The sequence below is a fragment of the Choloepus didactylus genome, chromosome 4 (assembly GCF_015220235.1).
Source record: "Choloepus didactylus isolate mChoDid1 chromosome 4, mChoDid1.pri, whole genome shotgun sequence".
Taxonomy (NCBI): domain Eukaryota; kingdom Metazoa; phylum Chordata; class Mammalia; order Pilosa; family Megalonychidae; genus Choloepus; species Choloepus didactylus.
This window is the reverse complement of record NC_051310.1, coordinates 70,234,045-70,257,750: the sequence shown is the minus strand read 5'-3', so window position 1 is coordinate 70,257,750 and position 23,706 is coordinate 70,234,045. Positions and strand designations below refer to the sequence as shown.

At 44.6% G+C, this 23,706-nt stretch overlaps 1 protein-coding gene across 5 annotated transcripts in view; it reads right to left on the bottom strand.

The window, feature by feature from the left end:
- Positions 1-22,768, bottom strand: part of ATP10A (ATPase phospholipid transporting 10A (putative)) — a 203,930-nt gene extending 181,162 nt beyond the window's left edge. For all 5 annotated transcript variants that reach the window (XM_037832821.1, XM_037832820.1, XM_037832823.1 and 2 more), the window contains exon 1: positions 22,216-22,768. In XM_037832821.1, the coding sequence (XP_037688749.1) occupies positions 22,216-22,658 (443 nt within the window). In that variant the 5' untranslated portion in view covers positions 22,659-22,768. The remainder of the gene's footprint in view (positions 1-22,215) is intronic.
- Positions 22,769-23,706: the final 938 nt, after the last annotated feature.

Below are 23,706 nucleotides of genomic sequence, written 5' to 3'. Positions count from 1 at the left end.
TCTCAGTTCAGGTTATCTGTCTGCAGAAGGCAGGCTTAAGACAGGAAGCAGCGTAGGCTCATGGCCCACCCTGCGTTTGTTTCCTTCAGAGAGGCAGGGCTGAAAGCACCGAAATGGGTAGTTCCAAACCAGCCTGTGAAGTGACATGTCTTGCTCCCCCAGAAAGGGTGACATTGGCAAATTACCACCTAAGGAAAGTCACCCACTTGATGTAGACTTCCCATCCACACTGCTAGTGTGAAAGCTTTGGGACAGCATCCAATTTACAACCTCAGAGGCTTGAACGTTACCCTTGCATTTCTCTATTCAAGGAGGGAGAATATTTAATTAATGCAACAATTGGGCTTTATTACTCAAATGCAGGTCAAGTTTCGATTTTCTGCACTCTTAAACTGACTCTTCAATGGACTCCCTAGTTGCTTTTTAAATGAAGCATCAATTTGAGAGTTAAGGCTCTCAACAATATCACATTGGGCATTTCCTTGAAGCCTGTTTCCCTTGAGGGAAAGGGGAAAGGGCAGGCACAACTCATTTATAGGAGCATCCTTTCTTTACGGTTAGCAAACTGCATGTTTTCAGGGGCCTTTCCCATTAAGAAAACCCTCACCTTTCTATGTAGTTGCAAAACACCTACACCCTGCTCAGTGTGCACTGGTCTCCTGTCCATAAATTTGTCTCAACCCAACTTATTTATTTCAGGGGCATGCAGGAGCAACGCAGCCTTTCTCTGCAGTATTCACTTATAAAGCTCTTGAAAATGCGTATTCACTGTGGTAGATGAGTCACGTCCCCACAGTCATGTTCAAGTCCTAACTCCCTGTCCTGCAGGTGAGTACTCATTTATAAATAGGATCTTCAAAGATCCTATTTGGATGAGGCCAAATTGAATTGGGGGTGCCATAACCCAGTATGACTAGAGTCCTTATAAGCAGAGGAAATCTCGACAGACATGGAGTCCACAGAATGGGAGGAGTAGAAGGAATAGGAAATACAAAAGAAGACATGTGGCCACATGACGGAGGCAGAAATTGAGCTATAGATTGCTAGCAAGCCACCTCCGGAACTCTACAGGCTTTGGAGAAAACATGGCCAGCCAATACTTTTGGACTTTGAGCCTTCAAAGCTGAGAGACAATAAATTCCTCTTGTTTAAGCCAATAAGTATGCATAATTTTATTATTGCAGACCTGGTATACTAAAACATTCACCCATGTATCAACTATTACTTAAAAATGTATTTTCATCCAATACTCATTCTTTCTAGAAGACACTGGCTAGCCCTTAGCATCCGTTACAATTCCTATTTTGATGGCGAAGAACTGTGACACTCCCTGGATTTAAGACAGGGAGAGGGAATAAATAACTGCAAGGTGCATGCATTAGGTTAGTGCATCCCTTCTGGTCATAATGATCTGTACACTCATAAAAATAAAATAAATGTGCTTTAAAATGAAGTATAGGCAGAGATTACAGGCACTGACATAAGCTAACATTCTCGAGGATTTTATCTATCACTCATAACCAGTGAACCAAGTCTCTATAAATGTCATGTCTGTTTGCCCTTAAATACAGTTATGCACATATCTTATATTCTTATGTCCACATCCATAAGAGATGATGCTACCCAAAGCCTTCATCTCTACTGGAAGAGTGTAAATCTCTGATGCTACTTCCTCCTGATCTTGCTTGTGATGGCTGTTGAGTAGTCTGGGCAGCCTTCCACTCCCACATCAGGTCACCCCTTTCAGGCTCTTCCACTGGATGGGTGCATAGGCACACCAAACTTCTTCTCTTTTTAGTAGTTAATAATTATGATACTTAGTGACAAAGTGACCTTTTTTTAATTCAAAAATTTCCCAAATATGCCAACACAATACTCACCAAACCACCACTCTCCCTTCCTCTTCACCCCATCCCTTGGTACTTCTAATCTACTTTTTCTCTCTACAAATTTGCTATTTCTAGATAATTCATATAAGTGGAACCATAAAATATTTGTCCTTATGTACCGTGCTTATTTCACAGAGCACAATGTTCTCAAGGCTCACCCATGTTGCAGCAAGTTTCAGAACTTCATTCCTTCTTATAGCTAAGTAATATTCCATTGAGTGTATGTACTGCATTTTGTTTATCTATTCCTCAACTTTTGGATACTTGGGTTGTCACCTCCTTTTGGCTGCTGTGAATAACTCTGCTACCAACACTGTTGTATAAGTATCTGTTCCGGTCACTGTTTACTGTGGGTATATCCAGGAGTGGAATTGCTGAGTCAGATGATAATTCCATATTTAAATTTTTGAGTGGCCGCCACACTGCTTACCACAGCAGCTGTGCCATTCTATATTCCCATCAACAAGGCACAGTGTTCCAATTCCTCTGCATTCTCTCCAACACTTGTTAAAATGAACATTTTTAACTTTTATTTTGAAATCATTACAGGCAAACCTCAGAGATATCCTGGGGTCAGTTCCAGACCACCACAGTAAAGCAAATATCACAATAAAGCAAGTCACACCAATTCTTTGGTTTTGCAGTACATATAAAAGTTATGTTTACACCACAGTGTACTCTATTAAGTATGTAATAGCATTATGTCTAAAAAGCAAAGTGTGCACATTAATTAAAATGGGATACAGAGACATGAAATGAGCACACGCTGTTGAAAAAAATGGCACCGAAAGACCTGCTCAACACAGGGTCACCACAAACCTTCAATTTGTAAAAAAAAAAAAAAAAAAAAAAAAATGCAGTACCTGTGAGGCATGATAAAATGAAGCACAATAAAGCGAAGTATGCCTGTAAAGATTCACAGCAAATTGCAAAGAAATGTACAGGGAGGTTCAAGGTACCCTTTTGCCAGTCACCCCCAATGTTAAAATTCTAAATGACAAGAGCACATTAGCACAACCAGGAAACTGACACTGGTACAATCGCAGAGCTTATTCAGATTTCACAAGTTATACATGCACTGATGTGCATCTCTGTGTTTGTGCTTCTATGCATTTTTATCTCGTGTAACTTCATGTAGACACAGTAATAATCAAGATATGTAACTGTACCATCAGGACAAGGCTCTTAGGTGCTACCTTGTTATAGAGATGTTCTCCATCTCTATAATTGTTATTTTACCAATGTTAAATAAATGGAATCACGCAGCATGTATCCTTTTGGAATTGGGATTTTTCATTCAGCAAAATTTCCTTGAGGCCCATCCAAGTTGTTAAGTGTATCAATCACACAATCCTTTTCAGTGCTGCGTACTATTCCACAATATGGATTTGTCTAACCATTCGCTCACTGAGGGACACGTGGCATGTGCCTTCTTATTTCACAGAATGAGCACATCATGTTCTCAAGGTTCACTCACATTGCAGCCAGCCTCAGAATGTCATTCCTTCTTATGGCTGAATAATATTCCATTGTCTGTGCGTGTCACATTTTGTTTATCCATTCATCAACTGGAATTGCACACGGTGGTTTCCAGTTTTTAGCTATTAAAAATAAAGCTATATACATACATGTATATATTTCTGGGTGAAAATAAATTTTCATTTCTCCACGATAAATGCCCAAGAGTGCAATTGGTGAATCATATAGTAAGTCTACTTTTAGTTTTAAAAGGAACCTCCAAACTCTTTTTAGAGAAGGTGTGTGTTTTACAACCCCAACAGCAATGCATGGGAAATCCAGTTTCTGCATACCCTCAGCAGCAGCTGGTGTTATCACTACTTTTATTTTAGCTATTTAGATAAGTAATGATGTCTCATTGTGGTTTTAATTTGCATTTCCCTAATGGCTAATGATGTCTAGCACCTTTCCATGTGCTTATTTGTGGTTGTCATTTCCTCTTGTATGAAATGTGTCCTCATATTCTTGGCCAGTTTTCAAACTAGATTGTTTCATTAATGTTCAATTTTGAGTGCTCTTTACATATTATCGACACAAACGTTCCGTCGGATATGTGGTTGGAAAAATTCCTCCCAGTCTGTAATTTGTCTTTTCATCCTTTTAACAGGGTCATTCATGGAGCAAAAATTTTTAATTTTGATGAGGTCCAATTTATCAATTTTCTTTTCCTGGATTGAGTTTTGGAGTCAAAGCTAAGAACTCCGCCTCATCCTCAGTACCCAAGACTTTTTATGCTTTCTTTTCCTAGATGGTTCATAGTTTTACATTTTACATTTAAATCTATGATCCTTTTAGACTTAATTTTTATATAAGGTATAAGATTTAAGTCTAGGTTCTTTTTTGCCCATGGATGCTTGATTCCTCCCACATCATTGGCTGAAATCCTTTTGTTCACATTCTGAACATTTTGGTTGGGACACTGGAAGTCTCTGGCTTCTATTTAAATCTTCCCTTTTAGCAGGCAGCCAGCCTGTTTAGCTTAAGCACACAGGTTCTGGCCTACTTCTGTGGACTGTGGCTCCAATGACAGTTTAGTTTTCTGCCCCATGCAATTCTATTCTGGTGTGCTTCATTCCTCGGCCCTGCTGGGGCTCCCATCGGATCCCGGTTAATGCAGCGTGGGGCAGAAGGCAGTTTCCCGGGCCCCCTCTGCTACATGGGAGGGGTGGGCAGGAGCTAATGGGCCTGGGTTCCTTTACACTACTGTAATACTTTAACAACATGTATTTTAATAACATCTTTACTATTTAAAATTGGTTGTATATCATACCATTTCAATTTGAAAGTTTTAGTGAAGGGTGTAGACAATTTGCCATTCAGTGGAAATGATCTTGAGATAACAAGTCTTAGGTTTCTCTCCACGTTATATCTTTGGGTCAGCGGGAACCTCTACAAAAGGAAAGATTAATAAATTGCCCATCTCAAGTTGAATTACGATTCAAATAAAAGGCAGTTTTATGGACCTTTCTAAACCATGGGTCCTGTTTTGAGTAATGAAACTTAAGAGATGTTTTTTTCTACCTATCACCACATTCCTACTTATTCATTTTACGATGTCATATTTTTAAATAAAGGGATAGATGAATTCCTCAGGTAACCAAAAGTGAATTAAATAATTGAAGTTGCTTTCCTTTCAAAATAATTTCTGTTTTCCTGCTCGCTTTTAAACTGTAAGCAGAGTAAGCACACGTGGATGCCTGCGGTTTAAAGGGCCTCTTTCAGAGGGAGAGAAGGGTGAAGAAGGAGATGGCGTCTCCACCCCTGGAGCTCCCACACAGAGCTCCCCTCACCCAGTCCCACATACCTGGAGCACAGGAGGGCACAGGAGGTGCCCAAGTAAGCCCACACCTGGCCATCCCTAGAGGCAGAGACCCTCAAGGGCGTCAAGAGTCACTGCAGAGAGGAGGGGCAGACTCCACTCTCCCTGCTACAGCGTGGCCAGGCTGCACCCACCGCAGCCAGCCGCACCCTCGCAGGGACAGCCTGGGCCCTCAGGTGCAAAATGGGGGTGGGGGGAGCACATGGGACAACTCCACAGGCACATGAGATGATTAGAGGCTGATAGGCCCAGGCTCCCTGTGCCGGCTTCACCAAGAGAGCACAGCACCAAACGAGGCCTCCTCAGAGGGATGTGTTCACCAAGAGAAAACTGCCCAAAAAATACCAAAACGTGTGTTTGCAGTTCTATTTCTCTTTCTCTCTTATTGAGATTCTGCATATGTTTTAAGGGGTATAATATGTCTGTGCAGTGCATGCATACATTTTACAAATAAATAAATACACATTGGGTGTGCATACACAAATACTTTTCAATCAGAGAGTTGCGGGATTTTGAAAAGTCTGAAGACTACCAACGACCCTGAAAACCACAGCCATCACAGCAATTAAGTTTTTTTTTGAAAGCCAACCATAAGGCCACTCTGTCAATATCCTTGTTGAATTCTGGGCCCTGGCGTTAGCGGGGATGACTGTCTGCTTCTAGACACTTTCTCAAAAGCCAGAAACATTTAAACCGCTTGATCCCATCTAAGAGCAGGCCCAAGATCAAAAGGAGGCAGGCTACAGCTCCTGATGACTAAAAGTTAGTAAAAGTCCTGATGAAGAGCTTACAATGCCAGAGAAATAACAGGATATTTTATTATTAAATACATCAATCACACGAAAGAAAAAAAAAGACTCTTTTCCACCACAACACATCTTCATGATTCCACTCAGCTCCTTAAGGCTATTACATTTACTCTCAGCAAATTCATATGACTACAGCAGTTTTCAAGTGAAATTGTCTCAATCAGTATCAACACATGAAAAGCCAAGCCATCATTCCAGAACCTGGTATTTGTGTGTTAGATCTTCCCACAAACAGGGATGTATTCGTTTCCTATGGGTGCTCTAACAAATTACTCCATCTTATTGGCTAGAACAACGTGAATGTATTATCTTGCAGTCCTGGAGGTTAGACGTCCAACATGGGTCTTACGGGGCTAAAGCCAAGGTGCCAGCAGGGCTGTGTCTCTTTCTGGAAGCTGAGGGGAGCACCCCTCCCTGCCTTTTCCAGCTTCTAGAGCTTGCCTGAATTCCTTGGCTTGTGGCACCTCCCTCCACTGTCCAAGCCAGCAAGAGCGGATGGAGTCCTTTCTCAGTGCACCTCTCTCCCTCCTTTCAAGGATTCAGGTGACTAGACTGCACTCACCTGGAGAATCCAGGACACTCTCTCCATCTCAAGGTCAGTGGATTAGCAACTTTACTTTCCTCTTGCCCTTAAGGCAACATCGTCACAGCTCCCGGGATGAGGATGTGGCCATCTTTGGAGAACTGGGGTTCACTGTGATGCGGCTCAGATACAGCAAGGACGAGTTCACTCCTTTGTCTATTTGTTCATCAGAGATACTGAGCCTCTGTTCTAGGCCAGGAAAGGCCGCTGCTCCCTCAGGTGGCCTCAGAGAGCCAGGAAGAGACAGGCCACCCGTGGAGGGAGCCAGGGGAGGGCAGGGCACTCACACTTGGGGTGGCAGAGCAGGGATGGACAGGGGAGCTACGGGTGTGGGCACAGCCCCGGGGTTGCATGGAGGCCTGGGCTGCCGCTCAGGGTTCAGGGTGCGGATAAAGTCCACACTCGCTAGAAGGTTCCAGATTCAAAGAAGAAGAAAGACATGACGTATTTCTGAACTGAAACGACAGCTCTGGTGGTGACGTGGAGGGTGGACGAGAGGCGAGGAGCTGACAGGGGTGGGAGGATACGTTAGGGGTGAAGTCAGTGACTCAGGGGAGGCTGAAGAGGGCTGAGGCAGCCCCGGGGACCACGAGGCAGGGACTGATCTCTGATGTCACTGCAGACAGCAGGAGGGAAGGGAGCCAAGATTGATGCACCTCTGCTCCCCACTCACCCCAAGGGGCACCTGACAAAGGAAATCCCATAAAGTCCCTCCAGACACTTCACAGCTGATGAGCTGACAGAAAGGGAGACCAAAATGTGAAAAGGAAGAAAATTAGACCAGAAGCAGGATGGCGAGCAGTGGTCAGGGGTGAGCCTCGACAGCTCACCAAAGTAAGCCCTGTAAGCGGGCAAACCCCGCTCTCAGCTTCTCCTGGATGCAGCCAGCAGTGGCTGGGCCCGTGGGGGCACACGTCCTGGCTCACAGCCCCCCACACGGCTGCCAAGGTGGCTGCATGCACGGCAGTAACTAAATTTTGACTGAATGAATCAAACTTTCCGTTCTCCTTAAAAGCTATGCTTTCTTTCCAAAAAAAAAAAAAATGACTCAAAGTGGAAAATGTTACAATGCAAGTCAAAATGCCAACTCAGTATCAGGAAAAATACCACAGGTCTGATTTGACTGAAGTACACCAGGGCAGAATGAATAAAGAAAGCAAATAAAGCAGTGACAATGAGAACAAATAGAATAGAAAATGTGACTGCCCAGGTTTTTACCAATTAATTAGTCATGAGGAAATACAGACATAATAAAATATCATGTGGTTTAATAAAAGTACTATCTTTTTAGGAGATAAATAAATGCCACGTATATCTTGAGACGTTTCCACAGAGGTGAACTTTTATGGTGAACAGTTTGTCTATATGAAACATCCTGAGAAACGTCACTCTGATTTATGTTTAAAAATGGCAGCAGGGGGTATGTCAGAGTTCACTGCATGGGTTTTGTATTATTTTTGCAACTGCCTGGAAGTTCAAAATGATTTCAAAATAAAGAGTATAAGGAAAAATAATAGCTTGTTCAGAGAGAAACAAAAGTAGAAGGCATCTCAAGAGGAACAGTAAACTTTGATTTGCTCTCTTCCTGCATTGTCTTTTTAATTCAGCTCGTTCTGAATTCTCTGAGGCAACACCCAAGATGACCAAGATATGGAGAGAGGATGGATTTTGCAACTGAAACAAAAATGCTTTTCAGTTTCCCAAAGAGCAAGGAAAGTCCCCAACATCTGTGCGTTGGGGTCTCTGCTGTGCCCAGAAGAGCCGAGAAGGGACGGGGCTATTGGATGACAGCGGTCTCCTTGGCACACTCCAAGTGCTCATCAGCTCTGGAGAACAGGAACTGCAGTGGAAGATGCAGTGTCTGAGCTACCCCACCCAGCACCGTGGACACGACCCATCTGCTGGTTCTTACGTCGCCACCCAGGAGCCCGTGACTCACCCAGGGATCCCACTCCAAGTCTGGGCAGCTGTGCAGGGAGCTCATGGGAAGAGGAGACAAGGCCTTATAAACATAAATGGGGTGCTCCCTAATATTTGCCACATTCCCCTCTCGGATCCACAGCAGACATGTCCTGGAAGTATCACGATGATCAGCAGGCTCATATTTTGACCAAGGATAGAACGTGGAATGAAAACATAACTGATTTTTTTTTTAATTATTGGAAGTTCATAAAAACAACTAAACAACAGGATAAAAGAGTGATCCAACTGTCTTAAAATCCTACCAATGACTCAGCTCAAATGTCTGGGGGCAGCTGGGGTTTTCCTTCCAGTTCATTAACCCCTCTAGTGCCGGGCTCCTTTGGAAGTGCAAATTCCCACTCAGAAGAGTACTGGGGGGAAACAGAATTGCAGGGAGAGAGGCTTGGGGTTGCAGGAGCCTCAGAGGCTCTGCAGAGCTCTGGAAGGAGTGGCCTTGTGAAGTCAGACGCGGCCCACCCCCCAACAACTGTTCACACCCAGAGCCCTTCTAGGAAGGCCTTACAGTTCCTCAAGAGTCAGAACTGGTGTGGAAGGAAAAATAAAGCAGATCCCAAAACTGACTGTGAAGCTCTCCCCTCTTCTGAGATCACAGGTCTCCTAAGTACCCAGAGAGCACCCTTCCAATAAGTTTCCCCCTGTGTGTCTCCGCGAGGAAGCCCACCAGTGCTGGCCCAGGCTGACTGTCCTTCTGAAAGCCAAAGACTGACCTGAGGTTTCCATTTTGATAACTGTCGATAAGCAAGTGAGAATTTCAAAGACACTATTAAATGGGTCAATGAATTAAACTCATTTTGCGAAGTTTTGAAAACAAAGAAAAAGCGGTTATGACCAAATCCAATTGGATTTATAATGTACATTGCAGGGCTTTGCAAATTATTAATTTAAGCAAATAATGTCTTAACATTACCATTTCCCCCATAGTGCTCCTCTCCAGCAAGGTGTATGTCTAAGAAGATACTCAATTCAATTGAAGTTACCACCAGACTTCCAGTGGATCAATAAAGTCAGCAGTGCGAGTTTGTGAGCTATCTTCACTATTTCAAAACGCTTTTCAAAAAAATATTCATTTACCCATGATAAAACCACAGAGGTTAAATGACACCAAAACCCCTTTGTTTGGGCTGGAATTATAGCTACTGCAGTGTAGGAACAATGTTAGCAAATGTTTTGATCAAAAGATACTAAAAACAACAATAATAATTAAAGTAATAGTGATTATAGTAATAATAGTAATGAGTTGTCAGTAACCTTGTCAAACATTTACCTGCTGGGCATTGCACTCCACCCTTTTTCTGGATCTCTCCTCCCTTGGTATTTAGATGAGGAAATTGTCCTGAAAGAGGAAAGCAACCTACCCAGCATAACACTGCAGGCAAAGGTTTAACCTCATTGATGGGGGTTTTAAATGCCTTTGATTAATGAAAAATAAGTAACAGAATTCATCCTTACCTAACGAAAGTAGTCTGGTAGGCCAAGTACGTCAAAATGCAGTACCCACAGTGGAAAAATAAACAGAGGGTCTGGGAGGGCAATGCATATGAACCGTACTCTGGAAAAATGCAAAAGAAGCAAACAGAGGCAAGCTAAGAGTATCCTAAAAAAGTACAAATGAAAATAACCTCTTCATTTTTCCTGTGGGTTCTCTCAATGCACTAAATATAGTAAGGAATGTCTTGTACAAATAAGTACATTGGGCTCCACATGATGGGAACTGAACAAAACGCTGGGCCACCATGTTATCTGGGCTTGAGCCCAACAGTCCATTCTCAATTGTCTCCAGCCAAGGAATCAGGAATGCGGATTCACTTGTCTTTAAATGTTCTTCTGATAGAGCTTTCCAACAAGGGCCTCACTGGCCTTTGGACAGGGCAGTTCTATACAGGGTGGGGCTATCCAGAGCAGGGCAAAGTCATCTCAGACCACTGAGCACTCCAGTTCCAACACCACCAAATGCCAGACACAGCAGAAGTCACTGGGGTACATGCCTGGAGGCAGTGCTGCTCCCCCCAAAAAGACCCCACGGCCTCTTCCAGGTACAGGGGAGGGGCTGTAGAATGACCTACTGAACGACACTCAGGTGAGTGTTAGCTAGTCACCGTACCATAAACCTGGACAAGTCACATTGGCTTCAGGGCCACTGAGCGCTACAGAAGAATCTCATTAAAAATAACGAAGCCTCTTTTGGCTCCAGAGTGGGGCAGGAAGTATAGAAGATGAGTTTGGATATGTACCAGAGAAAATGATGAAAGGTCATGCCTAGAGGACTCCAGTTGTCTCCTACTGGCTAAGAACATCAATTAACGATAAGAACTACAATGAATTAAAACCAATCAATTATATATAAATCCATGAATTTATAATGATACTTTAAAAAAAAAAGATAATTAGCTCCCAACAGAAGTAATTGATTCCAGAGCTGAGGCAGGGAAAATACCAGATGAGCCTGGAGAATCTTTTGGAGCCAGAAAGTACGGAAGAGCTTGAGAAAGAATTGGAATATATCAAAGAGACACAAGGAACAATTCGAAAGGGTTCCCAGCACCAAAGCTGGAACGATGTGAGCAACAAAATAAATTACGATACTACTGAGTTATAACCTACCAGATAAAATAAATACCCATAAGTCCATATGCATAAACAATTGGATAAATAAATAAGTAAATGAGAAGGAACAGCTCTTCCTTGCAAAAGAATTCCAATTAATATGTACAGAAGGAATGAGAGAAATAGAAAAGCACCGTTATAACACTACAACAATAACTACTGCAGGCAAGATCCATCAACGGATGCTATCATTAGTGGGCAAAAGTTTGAGAAGAAACAAGATATTCCCCTAGTCTAAGAGTATCTCACACCAAGATATTTATTAATTACAAAGGTAAAAAATAGCATTTATACAGAGGTGACACCATCTTAACCAGATGATGGAGGTTAACATCTCAGTGAGAAGATGTGTTGATATCATGCACCCCCTGAAATCATGAACTACGAAGGTCATATCACTTCTGTAGTATTCCTGCCCAAAATCCAAAACCCCAATATAATCCTGAGAAACATCAGACAAACCCAAATTGAGAGACGTTCTACAAAATAACTGACCAGGAGGCAAGAATGCCAGAGGGGTAAAGTTAGGTCCTTTGCAATCCCACCCTCCATAAAAGCAACAAATACACTGGCAAAAATTTTCAAAGCCACCTTATTCAGAACTCTGGATATTAACCAAAGGCTTGAAACAATCCAAGAAGAGTTTATTCAAAAAAAATTATTGAACCTTGGTGTGAGCAGTAGGCTGTGTGGCACTTTAACTTGACCTAATCCCATATCCTTTTCACGAGCTCTGTGGTAGCCTGGAAAACCGGCACATTCACAACCATGATAGCTGTGAAAATTAGCAGACTTTCAGCCACAAGAAGGAGTTCTTCAAAAAATCCCATCCTCAGACCAGTGTCATTATGGGACCTGACTTGGAGCTCACTCTGTGACAAAAGTTATATCTCCAGGGTGTGCACCAAAAACAATAAGCATCAATTGTTTGACATTATAACTACCAGAGCCTGCAATACCAGTGGGAATAAACTAGATCTAGCCAAAAAAAAAGAAAGTCTTAGAATGAAGCTATTGAAATAAGTGTCCATAGGGGCTTTGAAAAGCTCTGATATATTCTTGGGGATTTAGAAGGCCATGCACATGGGTAGGGCTGCACACATGCCCAGGAAGGACCAAGAGGCCCTGCATGACCAAGACATGAAGGCTAAGGGAGAGTTGGAAACTGCTAGAACAAAAAAGAATTGTCCCCCCTATACACAGAGCCCCTCAGCAAAGGGTGGAAGACTTCAAGGCATTCAAAGAAATCTCTGCCAAATCATTAGCTTACTACTAAGTTAAGTGAACAGTCTCCAGCGGCCACATACTACAAGGAATATAGACTTAAAAGGATTCATCTAGGAAAGACACTAAATAAAGAAATAAACAAAAACAGCAACAACCACCACCATTGGGGGGGAGGGGGGGTGAGCTAATTCCAAGAGTTGCCACATTATATAAAATGTCCAAAATTATGAACCTGCAAAGGAGTAAAGTGTGGCCCATGCACAGACAACAGAAACTGTCTGTAAGGGAGCCAGGTGTTAAAATTATGAGAAAAAAGACTTAATATAATAAAGGCTTTATATAATAAAGCTATTATAAATATGTTCAAAGAACTAAAGGAAAGCATGTCTAAAGAATTGAAATGTGGCAACGTCTCATCCAATGAAGAGCATTAGTAAAAAATAAAAACTATAAATAAAAGAACCAAATAGAATTTCTGGGGTTGAAATGTATAATGCCTGAAATGAAAATTTCACTAAAGGGGCTCAGCAGCAGATATGAGCTGGCAGAAGAAAGAATCAGCTAATTTGAAGATAAATCAATTAAGACTATCTAATGTGAGGAAAGAAAGAAAAAAAGAATGAATAAGTTTGATCAGAGCCTCTGAGATTTGTGCAACACCATCAAATGCATCAGCACTTACATAATGGGGGTACCAGAAGGAGAGGAGAGAGAGAAAGAGACAGGATGGATATTTAAAGAAATACTGGCTGAAAACAACCCAATTTTGACAACCCAAGAAAATACTAATCTACGTATGCAAGAATATTTGTAACAACCCAAGAAAATATTAATCTAGATATGCAAGAAGCTGAATGATTCAAAGTAAGATAAACTCAAGGAGATCCACACTTAGCTACATCTTAGTGAAATTGTTGAAATATAAAGACACACACTTGAATCCAAAATGAGAAAAGTGACTCATGTGTATAATGAGTGCTCAACAAGATTAACAGCTCACTTCTCATCAGAATCCACTGAAGCCAAAAGGCAGTGGTATGACTTACTCAAAGTGCTGAAACAAAAAGATTGTCAACCAAATATTCTGTATCCAGAAAAAGTATCTATCAAAAAATGAAGAAGAAATTAAGACATCCCAGTTAAAACAAAGAGATTTGTTGCTAGCAGACCTACCTTTAGAGAGTCCTTCAGGCTAAAATGAAAGTACACTAAGCAATATACTGAATCCACATGAAAAGATAAATAAGAAAACATAAAAGACAGTATAAACGTATTTTGGGTACCTCTTTCCTTCTCAAGACATCTATAGAGCAGACAATTGTAAAATACTCCACCAACAGCAGAATGCACACTACTCCCAAGCCCACATGGCACAATCTGCAGAACAGACTATAAAACGGGCCTTAATAAAACTCAAGAATTGAAGTCATGCAACACGTTTTCAGATAACAATGGGATTAAAAAGTACAATAATAAATAACCTATGGGTCAAAGAAGAAATCATAAAGGAAGCTAGAAAATAGAGATGAATGAGAATGAAACATAACACACTCAAACGTATGGGATGCAACTAAAGCATTCTTAGAGGGAAATTTATAGCTGTAAATATCCGTCTTTAAAAAAAAAGAAGGAAAAAACCTCATCTCTCAAAATCCACCTTGAGAAACAAGAAAAAGAAGAACCTAAATGCAAAGCAAACAGAAGGAAAGAAATAATAAAAATTAGAGTAGAAATAAATAAATTACAGAACTGAAAATTAATACAGAAAAATCAAAACGAAGAGTTGCTTCTTTACGAGACCAGCAAAATTTGTAAACTTTTAGCTAGTTTCATCAAGCACAAAAGAGAGACGACTCGAATAATTACAATTAGCAGTGAAAGAGGAGCATCACTACCAATATTACAGAAATGAAAAGGATTATAAGAGATTACCATGAACAACTGTATGCAACAAGTTGAAATGGGCTATTTCCTAGAAAGACACCAACTACCAAAACTGACTCAGGATAAAACAGAAAATCTAAAAAGAACTATTATCTACAAAAAAACTCAGGAAAATACAGTAAATCTAAAAAGACCTATATCTAAAAAAACCTTCCCATGGAGAAAATCCCAAGCCCAGAGAGATTCACTGGAGAATTCTACCAAAGAGTTAAAGAAGAATTAATACCAATTATTCACAACCCCTTAAAAAAAAAACAGAATAGTAGAACTACCTTTCAACCTATCCAGTGAACCTATATTTTCCTGATAACAAAACCACACAAAGACATCACACACACAAAAAAGGAGGGACCAATATCCCATATGAACACAGATGCAAATATGCTCAACAAAATACTAGCAAACTGAATCTAGCAACATATAAAAAGGACTCTACACCATAAACAAATGTGATATACCCCACAAATGCAAGATTGGTTCAACATCCAGAAATCAATCAATATAACACTATATTAAATGAATAAGGGAAAAAAACTGAAAGATCATCTCAACTGATGCATAAAAAGCATTTGACAAAATCCAACACCCGTACCTGATAAAAACCCTCAACGAACTAGGAATAAAAAGGAAATGTCCTCAACCTGATAAACGGCATCCATGAAAATCCCAGAGCCTTACATACTTAATGGTGAAAGACTGAATGCTTTCCCTCAAAAATCAGGGTGTGGGAGGCAGAATCATGTACCCCAATAAAACACATGTTCTTAATCTTAATCTGCATTCCTGTGGGCATGAACCTATTTGTAAATAGGACTTTTGAAGATGTTATTGTAGTTTAAGGGTAGCTGAATTTCACCAAGGTGAGTTTTAATCTGTATTACTGGAAGCTTTAAAAAGAGAGAAAATTCAGACACAATCCATCAGTAGAAGCCAGAAGTCAGAGAAAGCCACAGGCGGACAAGGACATTGTCATGTGATGGAGGCAACGATGCAAGTCAAGGAACCCCAAGGACTATGGCAACCAGCACCAGAGATCTACAGACTCCAGAAGAAACCATGGCCAGTTGAGACCTAGAGTTGGGACTTCTAGCCTCCAACCCACAAGACAATAATTCTTATTGTTTAAGCCAACCCATTGTGTGGTATTTATCAAGGCAGCCCTGGCACACTAAGACAATCAGGAACAAAGCCAAGATGCGTTCTCACCATTTCTATTCAACATTATACTGGAAATTCTAGCCAGGGAAATTAATAGGGGAAAAAAAAAAAAAAAAAAAAGAAATAAAAGTCATCCAAATTGGAAAGAAAGAAGTAAAACTACCTCTACTTAAAAATGACATGATCATGTATACAGAAAATCCTAAAGGAATCCGCAAAGCAAATATTTGAACTAATGAATGTGTTCAACAAGATGGCAGGCTATAAAATCAATACACAAATTAACTGATCAATACTTTTCAAAAGTATCAGGGTCATGAAAGACAAAGAACTGAGAACCTGTCACAGATTGGAGGAGACTAAGGACACGTGATGACAAAATAAATTGAACAGAAAAAGGGCACAATGGAAAACTAATAAAATATGAATAAAGAGTATGGTTTCATTAATAGTTTTGTACTAGTGTTAATTTCTTAGCTTGGATCATTGTAGGAGAGTTAAGTAAAACATTGACATTAGAAGAAGGTGAGTGAGGAGTTAAATGAGAACTCTGTCTTATTTTTGCAACTTTCCCATAGGACAAATTATCTTGGAATAAAAGTTTCAAAAAATTAAAAGCCAGTTGATTTTCATTGGAGGATTCTAGTGAATCCAACATCAAAGCACTTATCCCTCTTTTCTGATATGAATTGCATCATTGGGAACTAGATGGCAGCTGAGGGGATATGTCTCTTTATAAAAGTAATCGCAATAATAAATGAAAAAGAAATGAAAGATGTAGAAAATAATCCTTTTGCAAACTCTACTAAATTAAGATATCTAGGCAATTATCATCAACAGCTGCTAACATCACAAAAAGAGGTGAATATTATGTGTTTCCTGATTAAAGTGCAGAACACCACTTATGAATGCAGTTTTGATCAAAAATTTCAAATCTGAATCTAGGCACTACCACCAACCACTTTACAGGAATTACAGTAGAGAGGAACACGCTAAATGATCCCATAGGGAAGGAATCAAGCCTACAGGACCAAAAAAAATCCAGTTTCTTCAAAATAAATTGCAAGGACAAATAGAAGAGAAAGAAAGGGATTTAGAGGAGGAAATCTATTGAGTAAAAGCGGTCTAAAAGATACATCAGCCAATCACAACAGGTAGACCGTGTTTGGATCCTGATTCAAACACAAACTGGAAAAAAAATAACCTGTAACGTCAACTGACACTTTGAACACAGACTGGGTATTTAATAATATGAAGGAATTATTAATTTTTTAGATATGATAATGGCATTGTAGTTTACTTTTAAAAAAGAGTCACTGTTTCCTTAAAGACAAATATTGAAGTACATTGACGTGAAATGTTGACTGGATTTGCTTCAAAATGACATGGGAGGTGGGAGTAGGTGACAGTACAGATAAAACAGATTAGCCTTGAGCTGCTAACTGAAAATGGATGATGGATACAAAAAGGTTCATTATTTGTATACTTCTGTGTTTGAAATTTTCTATAATAAAAGTTTGTTGGTTTGTTGTTGTTTCGTTTTGTTTTTTTTTAATGAGGCCCCCTGCTCTTGAGGGGGCAGGGTGCAAAGTAGGGGAATAACTACAAACAGGCTCAGGGCAGAATGGACAAGGGCTAAAATTGTAGCATTGCCATCTGCTTCTTTAGTCGTGAAGTCTCAGTTTACTTATCTGTGAAATGGGATGTGAAAGTGATATGCCTGTCAGGAGAAGCTGGACTTCATATAAAACACCAGGCTCACATTAACACATTAAAAAAGAACCACTATTACCACCCACAAACAAGACTGCTCTGATGTCAAGTTTTTCAGGAAAGAAGAGATTCTTTTTCTGTTAGAACTCGACACCGTGAACCCAGTAATACATGATATCTAACTGTTATCAAAGGAAAAATTATTTCCAAAAAAACATGTGAGTGCCAATGTTGGAATACTATTCCCAAAAAAAAAAAAAATGCCCAATGGTCTAGGATATTTGAAGTTACTTCAAACCTGCTTAAAAGAAACTTGCATTATCCTCACGTGTTAGTGTCTCCTGGGTGTTGTCTTGGTGTCTCTGCTTTTGCAAATCTTTTACTCCAAATAAGAAAACGATGTTGTGCTTCCCAGGGGAAAGGTGTCTCTGTCACTGGTCTCTGTTGAATTGACAGGGGAGGACCATGCCTGCAAGAAGCAGCTGGGTGTGGCTTATCAGGAAAGGGAGGGAAAAAGCACAAAGGCAGGAAAGGGAGAGCAGAGACAAGATAACCGGAAAAACAGACCCATGATGAGAAAAGAAAACAAGAGGAGAATTTTGCTCGTGAGAACATCACCTTGCCACTTGCAAAGCTCTTCTGAAACAACACATCATGAAGCACAGATAAGACAGATTAGACAGATAACCCTAGCTGGCTGGGAAAAATGAAATGGGAATCAAAGAAAAGGGAAGAAACAAAACTTAGGGTAATTCCAAGATAAACATTAAAGCACTCCCTGACTACCTGTTTTCCCAAAAGATGATGGAAAGACACGAAGACACCACTCTCCAATCCAAATGTGGAGTCCAAAGAATTCAGGAGAAAAGTTACATCGGGTTCATCCAAAACTGCTACTATTTCCAACACCATCCTAGAGACAGACACTGAAAGGTGACGAAAGGATTATATCTGCAACATTGCAAAGTATGTGGAAGCAAAAGGGAAGAAGAAAATAGAGAAGTATGTATTTTAATCCAGGCTAGGGTTTTGGCCAAGAGCTCTGGCCTTTTCCCGAGGCCACGGGATCAGAGCCAAAGGGTATGTGGAATTGGGACACGGTGCTCCATTTACAAAGCAGGGAACAGCGTGTGGGCGAGGGAAGTGAGCTGCCCACGTCCCACGGCCAACAGAGAGCATCTGGCCCAAGGTGCCCACCTCAAGCCCGGGATGCCCACTGCTCACTCCACTTCTGGGGGCCCACTGCTGAGGTTTGCTCTTTGCACAGTGTTCCCCACTCACCCTCTTTTTTCAGGGGTCGGGGATGGTGCTTTACGGTAGGTCCGTTCCCTGGCTCCTCCCATCTGCCTTTCTTGAACAACATCCCAGCCACGTCCACTTTCTAGAAATGTTTCCTCTTCACTTTCCTCTGGAGCTTTTCCACTGGAGCTAACGCGAAGTCCAGCCTCTCAGACGGAGACCCCTGGGACTGGGTACCCTAGACCCACGATGCACATGTTGCACAGCCCTAAGACCAGGCCCAGCTCCCCCCTTGTCTTTCCACCCCATGGTCCAGAGGGAGAGGAATTCCCAGGGACTGACAAAGCAAGACTAAGACCAGTGGCTACCCTCTCTCCACCCTCCTGGAGCCTGCCCTGCAGGAGTGAGGCTCAGACCCGAAGCCTTCCCATGGGGCAGGGGTGCAGGGACTGGGGGTGGCCCACTGGGCTGCACCGGAGGCCCAACACCACCTCTCTCCCTCTGTCTCCCTCTGTCTGGCTGAGCACATTTGGGAAGGATTTTCTGAAATACAGTCTGCAAACCATGAGATGATACAATGGGTTCAGGACATGGAGACAGAGGACTGTTTCTCAAACTTCTGGAAGGAGAGTCATTATTGGGTCACAACCCCACTCCCCCTCACCCCAGCTCTCCCATCTCCAGACCCTCTGACTGGGCTGTGCGGGGAACAGAAGCTGCGTTTTCTAACAAGCACGATAAGTGACTCTGATGGAGAAAGGGCCGGCGGACCATTTTATTGAGAAACACCAAATAAAGAAGGCTATAAATAATCAACTGCTTCAGGTCACATGTCAGAACCCAGAGGCACTTCTGAGAGGGATCCCCTCCCTGCTAGGAAGCCACAGCCCAGGGACAGTGACAGTCACACTTCCACAGCCAGAGTTATACGGCTACAGCGCCCTCTGACTGTGCACCAAGACCTTTTCTTGGAACGCCCCATTTGCCCATCACCTAGGACAACTGTCCCAGGAGGAGGCTTGTCCCACCACCAGCAGATTCCTACACGGCTCACAATTTGGCTTCCCATGTTCTCCGAGGTAACCAAAGGCACGGAATAAAGTGGCCCAACACAAAGGCCATCCTTCCTGGGCTTCTCTTGCAGGCCTGTCCAGCGAGCCCCCCAAGGCTGCTCCAACGCAGGAGGTCGGGTTTCCCAACCGCACACCCTAGGATCTGGACCCACCCTCCCAGGTCCTGCATCACAGCCAGTCCTGGGCCAGGAGCCTGCCCATGCCTCGCCCAGAAGGACATACTCCACGGTGCCATCTATGCCCACTGTCAGCTCAAGGTGGGATCCAGTTTCCTCCACTTCCCATCTCCAGGCCTGAGTTAATAAGGAGCAGCGCCCGACATGGGTTTGAGCCAATGTACAGAGCCCAGTGGGGCTGGTACACAAAGCCTGGAACACAGGTGGTGCGTGAGGCCCTCATGTTTCACCAGGAACACCAGGTGAGGGTAGGTGCAGAGGAGGTGGGGGAAGAGAGGGTGGGCTAGGAAATCCACACCGGTCATAGCACAGTCCTAGAAACATCAATCTCAAGCTTTCTGGGGCTGCAAGAATTTGACCTGGCTTCCTGGGGATCTCTGAGTAGAAGTGGGACATGGGGACAACTGTCCTCCACCTGGGTGGTCAAGGAATGAAAAAATGCTGACAATGTCTCCAAGGAGGAAGAAGATGCAGGCCTGAGGGTGCACTAAGAAGCTGTGAGGTCAAGGCCCTGGCTCTCTCCACATAGGGTTCCCACCCCACACCCACCACCAGGAAGATAAACCCACAGACCCTTCCTGGACAGAGGAACGCATTCAAGGAGGCTGACTCAGGGAGCTGCTCTCCAAAGCAACCTTCTCCCATCCCAAGAAACTCTGGACCCATCTCAGGGCTGCACTGAGCCTTCAGGACCCCAGCTGGGGCAAGAGGAGAAGGGAGGAGGACCCTGGCAAGTGTGGTCCAGACAGAAGCCGAATGTGTCCCAGTCCCATGATGTCTTGTGAGGTGCTGGGCTCTGCAGCCAGGAGGACTGAGTGAGGGTCACAACCCCAGTTTTCTCAACAAGTTGTGGAAGATACTAATCCCTCCACCATGTGCTTGTTACAAGGATCAAATGGAATAATGAAAGCACTTTGCCAACTGAAAATAACTCCTCCTCGAGGCCTCATCATCTCTATAAAGGAGTCTAAAGAAGCTGTGGGATCAGTAATAACAGGGGGTGGCATATGTGCCTTCAACCCTCTGGAGGCCCACTGGGGCATACCGAGTGTTGAGGGTGGACGTATGGACGCCTAGAGCCTCACTGTGGGGACACCGGGGTGTCTGAGTAAGGGGCATCCCCTAACCCTCACTTCTGCACAGGCTCCTGATGAACACGAGCTGGGAAGCCCTCAGTCCTGTCCACGGACACCATGCTTGCTGCCCAGCCAATGGGGCAGCCCTACTCGAAGTGTGGAGCATTACAGAAGAACTGCATCCCTGCTCAACAAGTATTCAGACTCCTGGGCCCAATCCCAGACCGGCCAAGTCAGAAACTTCGGGTTTGGGGCTTGAGAACTTTATTTTTAACAAGTGATTCTAAGTTTGAGAAGCACAAGTACAGGAACGGAGGAAAGGACTGGAGTCAGATGACCTGGACACATCCCAGCACTACCGCCCAGCTGCTGTGTGACCTGGGGCCAGTGCCTCAACCTTGCTGAACCTCTGTTTACTCAGCTGTACAAAAAGTATGGAAACACAACCATTGCAGTGTCGCTCAGAGGCCCTCCAAGCACAGGTATGCACCTTTGAGGACCCCATATTAGCCATCCTAGGAGGCAGGAGCAATCATGACCCCCATCTTTTTGGCAAACCATCTTCCACTGAGTACAAGGGGCTTTCCCGGGGGCCCTCGTGTGAGAGGGAGGTAGGACTTGGCTATCGTCTTCCCACCTGCAGCTCTATCTCAGCTGCTACTCCAGGAGCTAAGGAAGGTGAAAAATGGGCTGAGCTGAGATGGAAGGTAAAACCCTCAGCTTTCCCCAGCACCAGTCCCTGAGGTGATCTTGGCTACCTGACCCGCTCCCAGGTGGATCTCCAGCCAAGAGCAAGGGAGAAGTGGCAGCAGAGGGAGGAGGAGGGACCCACACAACCACACTCTTGGCTACTAACTGTGAGCTCTGTCTGCAAACTCCTCAAAGCCTCAGACTTTCCATCTGGAAACAAGGGTCAGTTTTAAGAAAAATAAATAGGAAACCACAGACCAGCTCCTGGCTCAGCACTCCCTCTCAGAGATGTTATCTTCCAAACGTGGTGGCAGCTTCCCTCTGTGGTCCCCAGACACCGGCATCCTAAAGCCAGGGTTTAGAGTCCCGGATGGGTTACTCAACATCCCAGCCCGTGGGGCCTGGCCAGGGTGCCCGGGAAGGATTTCCCTCCTTTTTCACTCCTAAGGCACAGAGCGCCTGGGGATGAGGAGGAGACCCAGCGGCCGCCGGATTCCAGCTCGGGCGTCCTCCCTCCCGGCTGGAACGCGGGGGTCTGAGGGACGATCCGGGGAAGGCGCCCCGGCCTGGGGACCCCCGTGCTGCCACGGTCCCCGCGCAGAGTCGAGGCCGACGCCCTCCTCGAGCCCCAAGCGGAGCCGGTCTCCAGGCCCCCACCTCCACCCCAGGGCCACTCGCCCCGCGCCCGTCAGCGCGCCCTCCGGGCCGGCTCACCTGCTGAAGACGAGGCAGCCCAGGTGGTTGATCTCGTGGTCCGAGCGGTGGCGGCTGTAGTCCTCCCACAGGTCCTTGAAGGCCGTGACGGCCAGGATGAAGAGCACGGGCGCCAGCGCCAGGCCGGGCTGGAAGGCGTTCACCGCCGGCACGAAGTTGAGCAGCGCGATGAAGACGAAGTACACGTTGGCCAGGCGGTGGAACTGCTCGAACAGGTTCTTGGGCAGGAAGGACAGCAGCGTGTACTTGGTGGTCTTGAGGCGGTTGTCGGCCAGGTGCCGCGCGCCCCTGGCCGCGCCCGCCGCGGGATCCTCGGGGCCGGGGGGCGGCAGCAGGTTGGAGCGCACCGTGCGCGTCCGGCCCTCCCGGCGCCGCCGCCGCCGCCGCCGCCGCGCCTGTCCCGGCGCCTCGGGCTCCTCGGCCGCCGCCGGCTCCCGCTGCATGGCCGCGTGTCGCCGCGCCCGCGCCGGCCTCTAGGTGATCATGTCGGCGGCCGGCGCCGCGGCGCGGACTCCCCGCCTGCAAGGCGCACGGAGACGGCGGTCAGCGCCCCGCCTCCGCGCACGGGCCCCGGGGACGCCCTCGCCCTGCGCCCTCCCCCGAGCCGGGCCGGCGCGAGACACAAAGGGCCGGAGCTGGGGAGTCGAGGCCGCTTTGGTTTTGTTTCCCTGAAGCGCCGGTGCAGCCCCGGAGCGCTGCAGAAGCGCCCGGCCTCCGACGGGAGGAGGAAAACACTGCAAACACTCAACAGTGAAAAGTTCAGCTTGGGGGCTCTTCCCAGACCCGTGGCGCCCTGGGACCAGGAAATGGTCTTGGGGGGCCCAGAATTAGAAGCCTCCTCGTGAATCACCTGGAACCCAATTCCAAATAAGCCCCTGGCATACACGTGCTTGGATTTTTACATTTTACTTCCTCAGGACAACTGCTTCCTGGAGGTCTCCAGAAAGCACATGCATTGATCTCCACAACCTTCCCTGTTCCCGCTCAGCCTCCACCGGTTTTCGGATTCAATTTTGGATGGACCGGACTTTTTATCTTTTCCATGGTCTTTGCTCCCTTCCCTTAAGCCCCCAGATAGGAATTTTTGAATTGGGGAAGGGGTGTTTTTCAGTATCAAAGGCAAGCTTTGATTTCAGTCTCTTTTTCCCTCCCCAGTAAACCCTGAGGGCCCAAACATCCTTTGTCTGCTCTGTTAGAGGTGCAGTCTGTGATCCAGGCCCTGGGGGTGGGTGGAGACCCTGGCCCAACCCCTAGGCCATTTTTAATTTAGTTAAGTCTGGGTAGAGAAGTGCCTCCCCAGGGGGGCCAGACTTTTCAGTCCTGCAGTCAGAGCCAAAGGGAGAGAGTTCAGTTTACTTATTTATCAGACAAGTGGCAGGGGAGATGAGGATGGTTGTTGGGGGTGGAGTGGAGAGTGGAGGGCGAAAGAGGGGTGTTAAAGGCAGGCAGCGGAGAGCACCTGCTTGTCCTGGCAGAGTGAGTTAGGGAGCC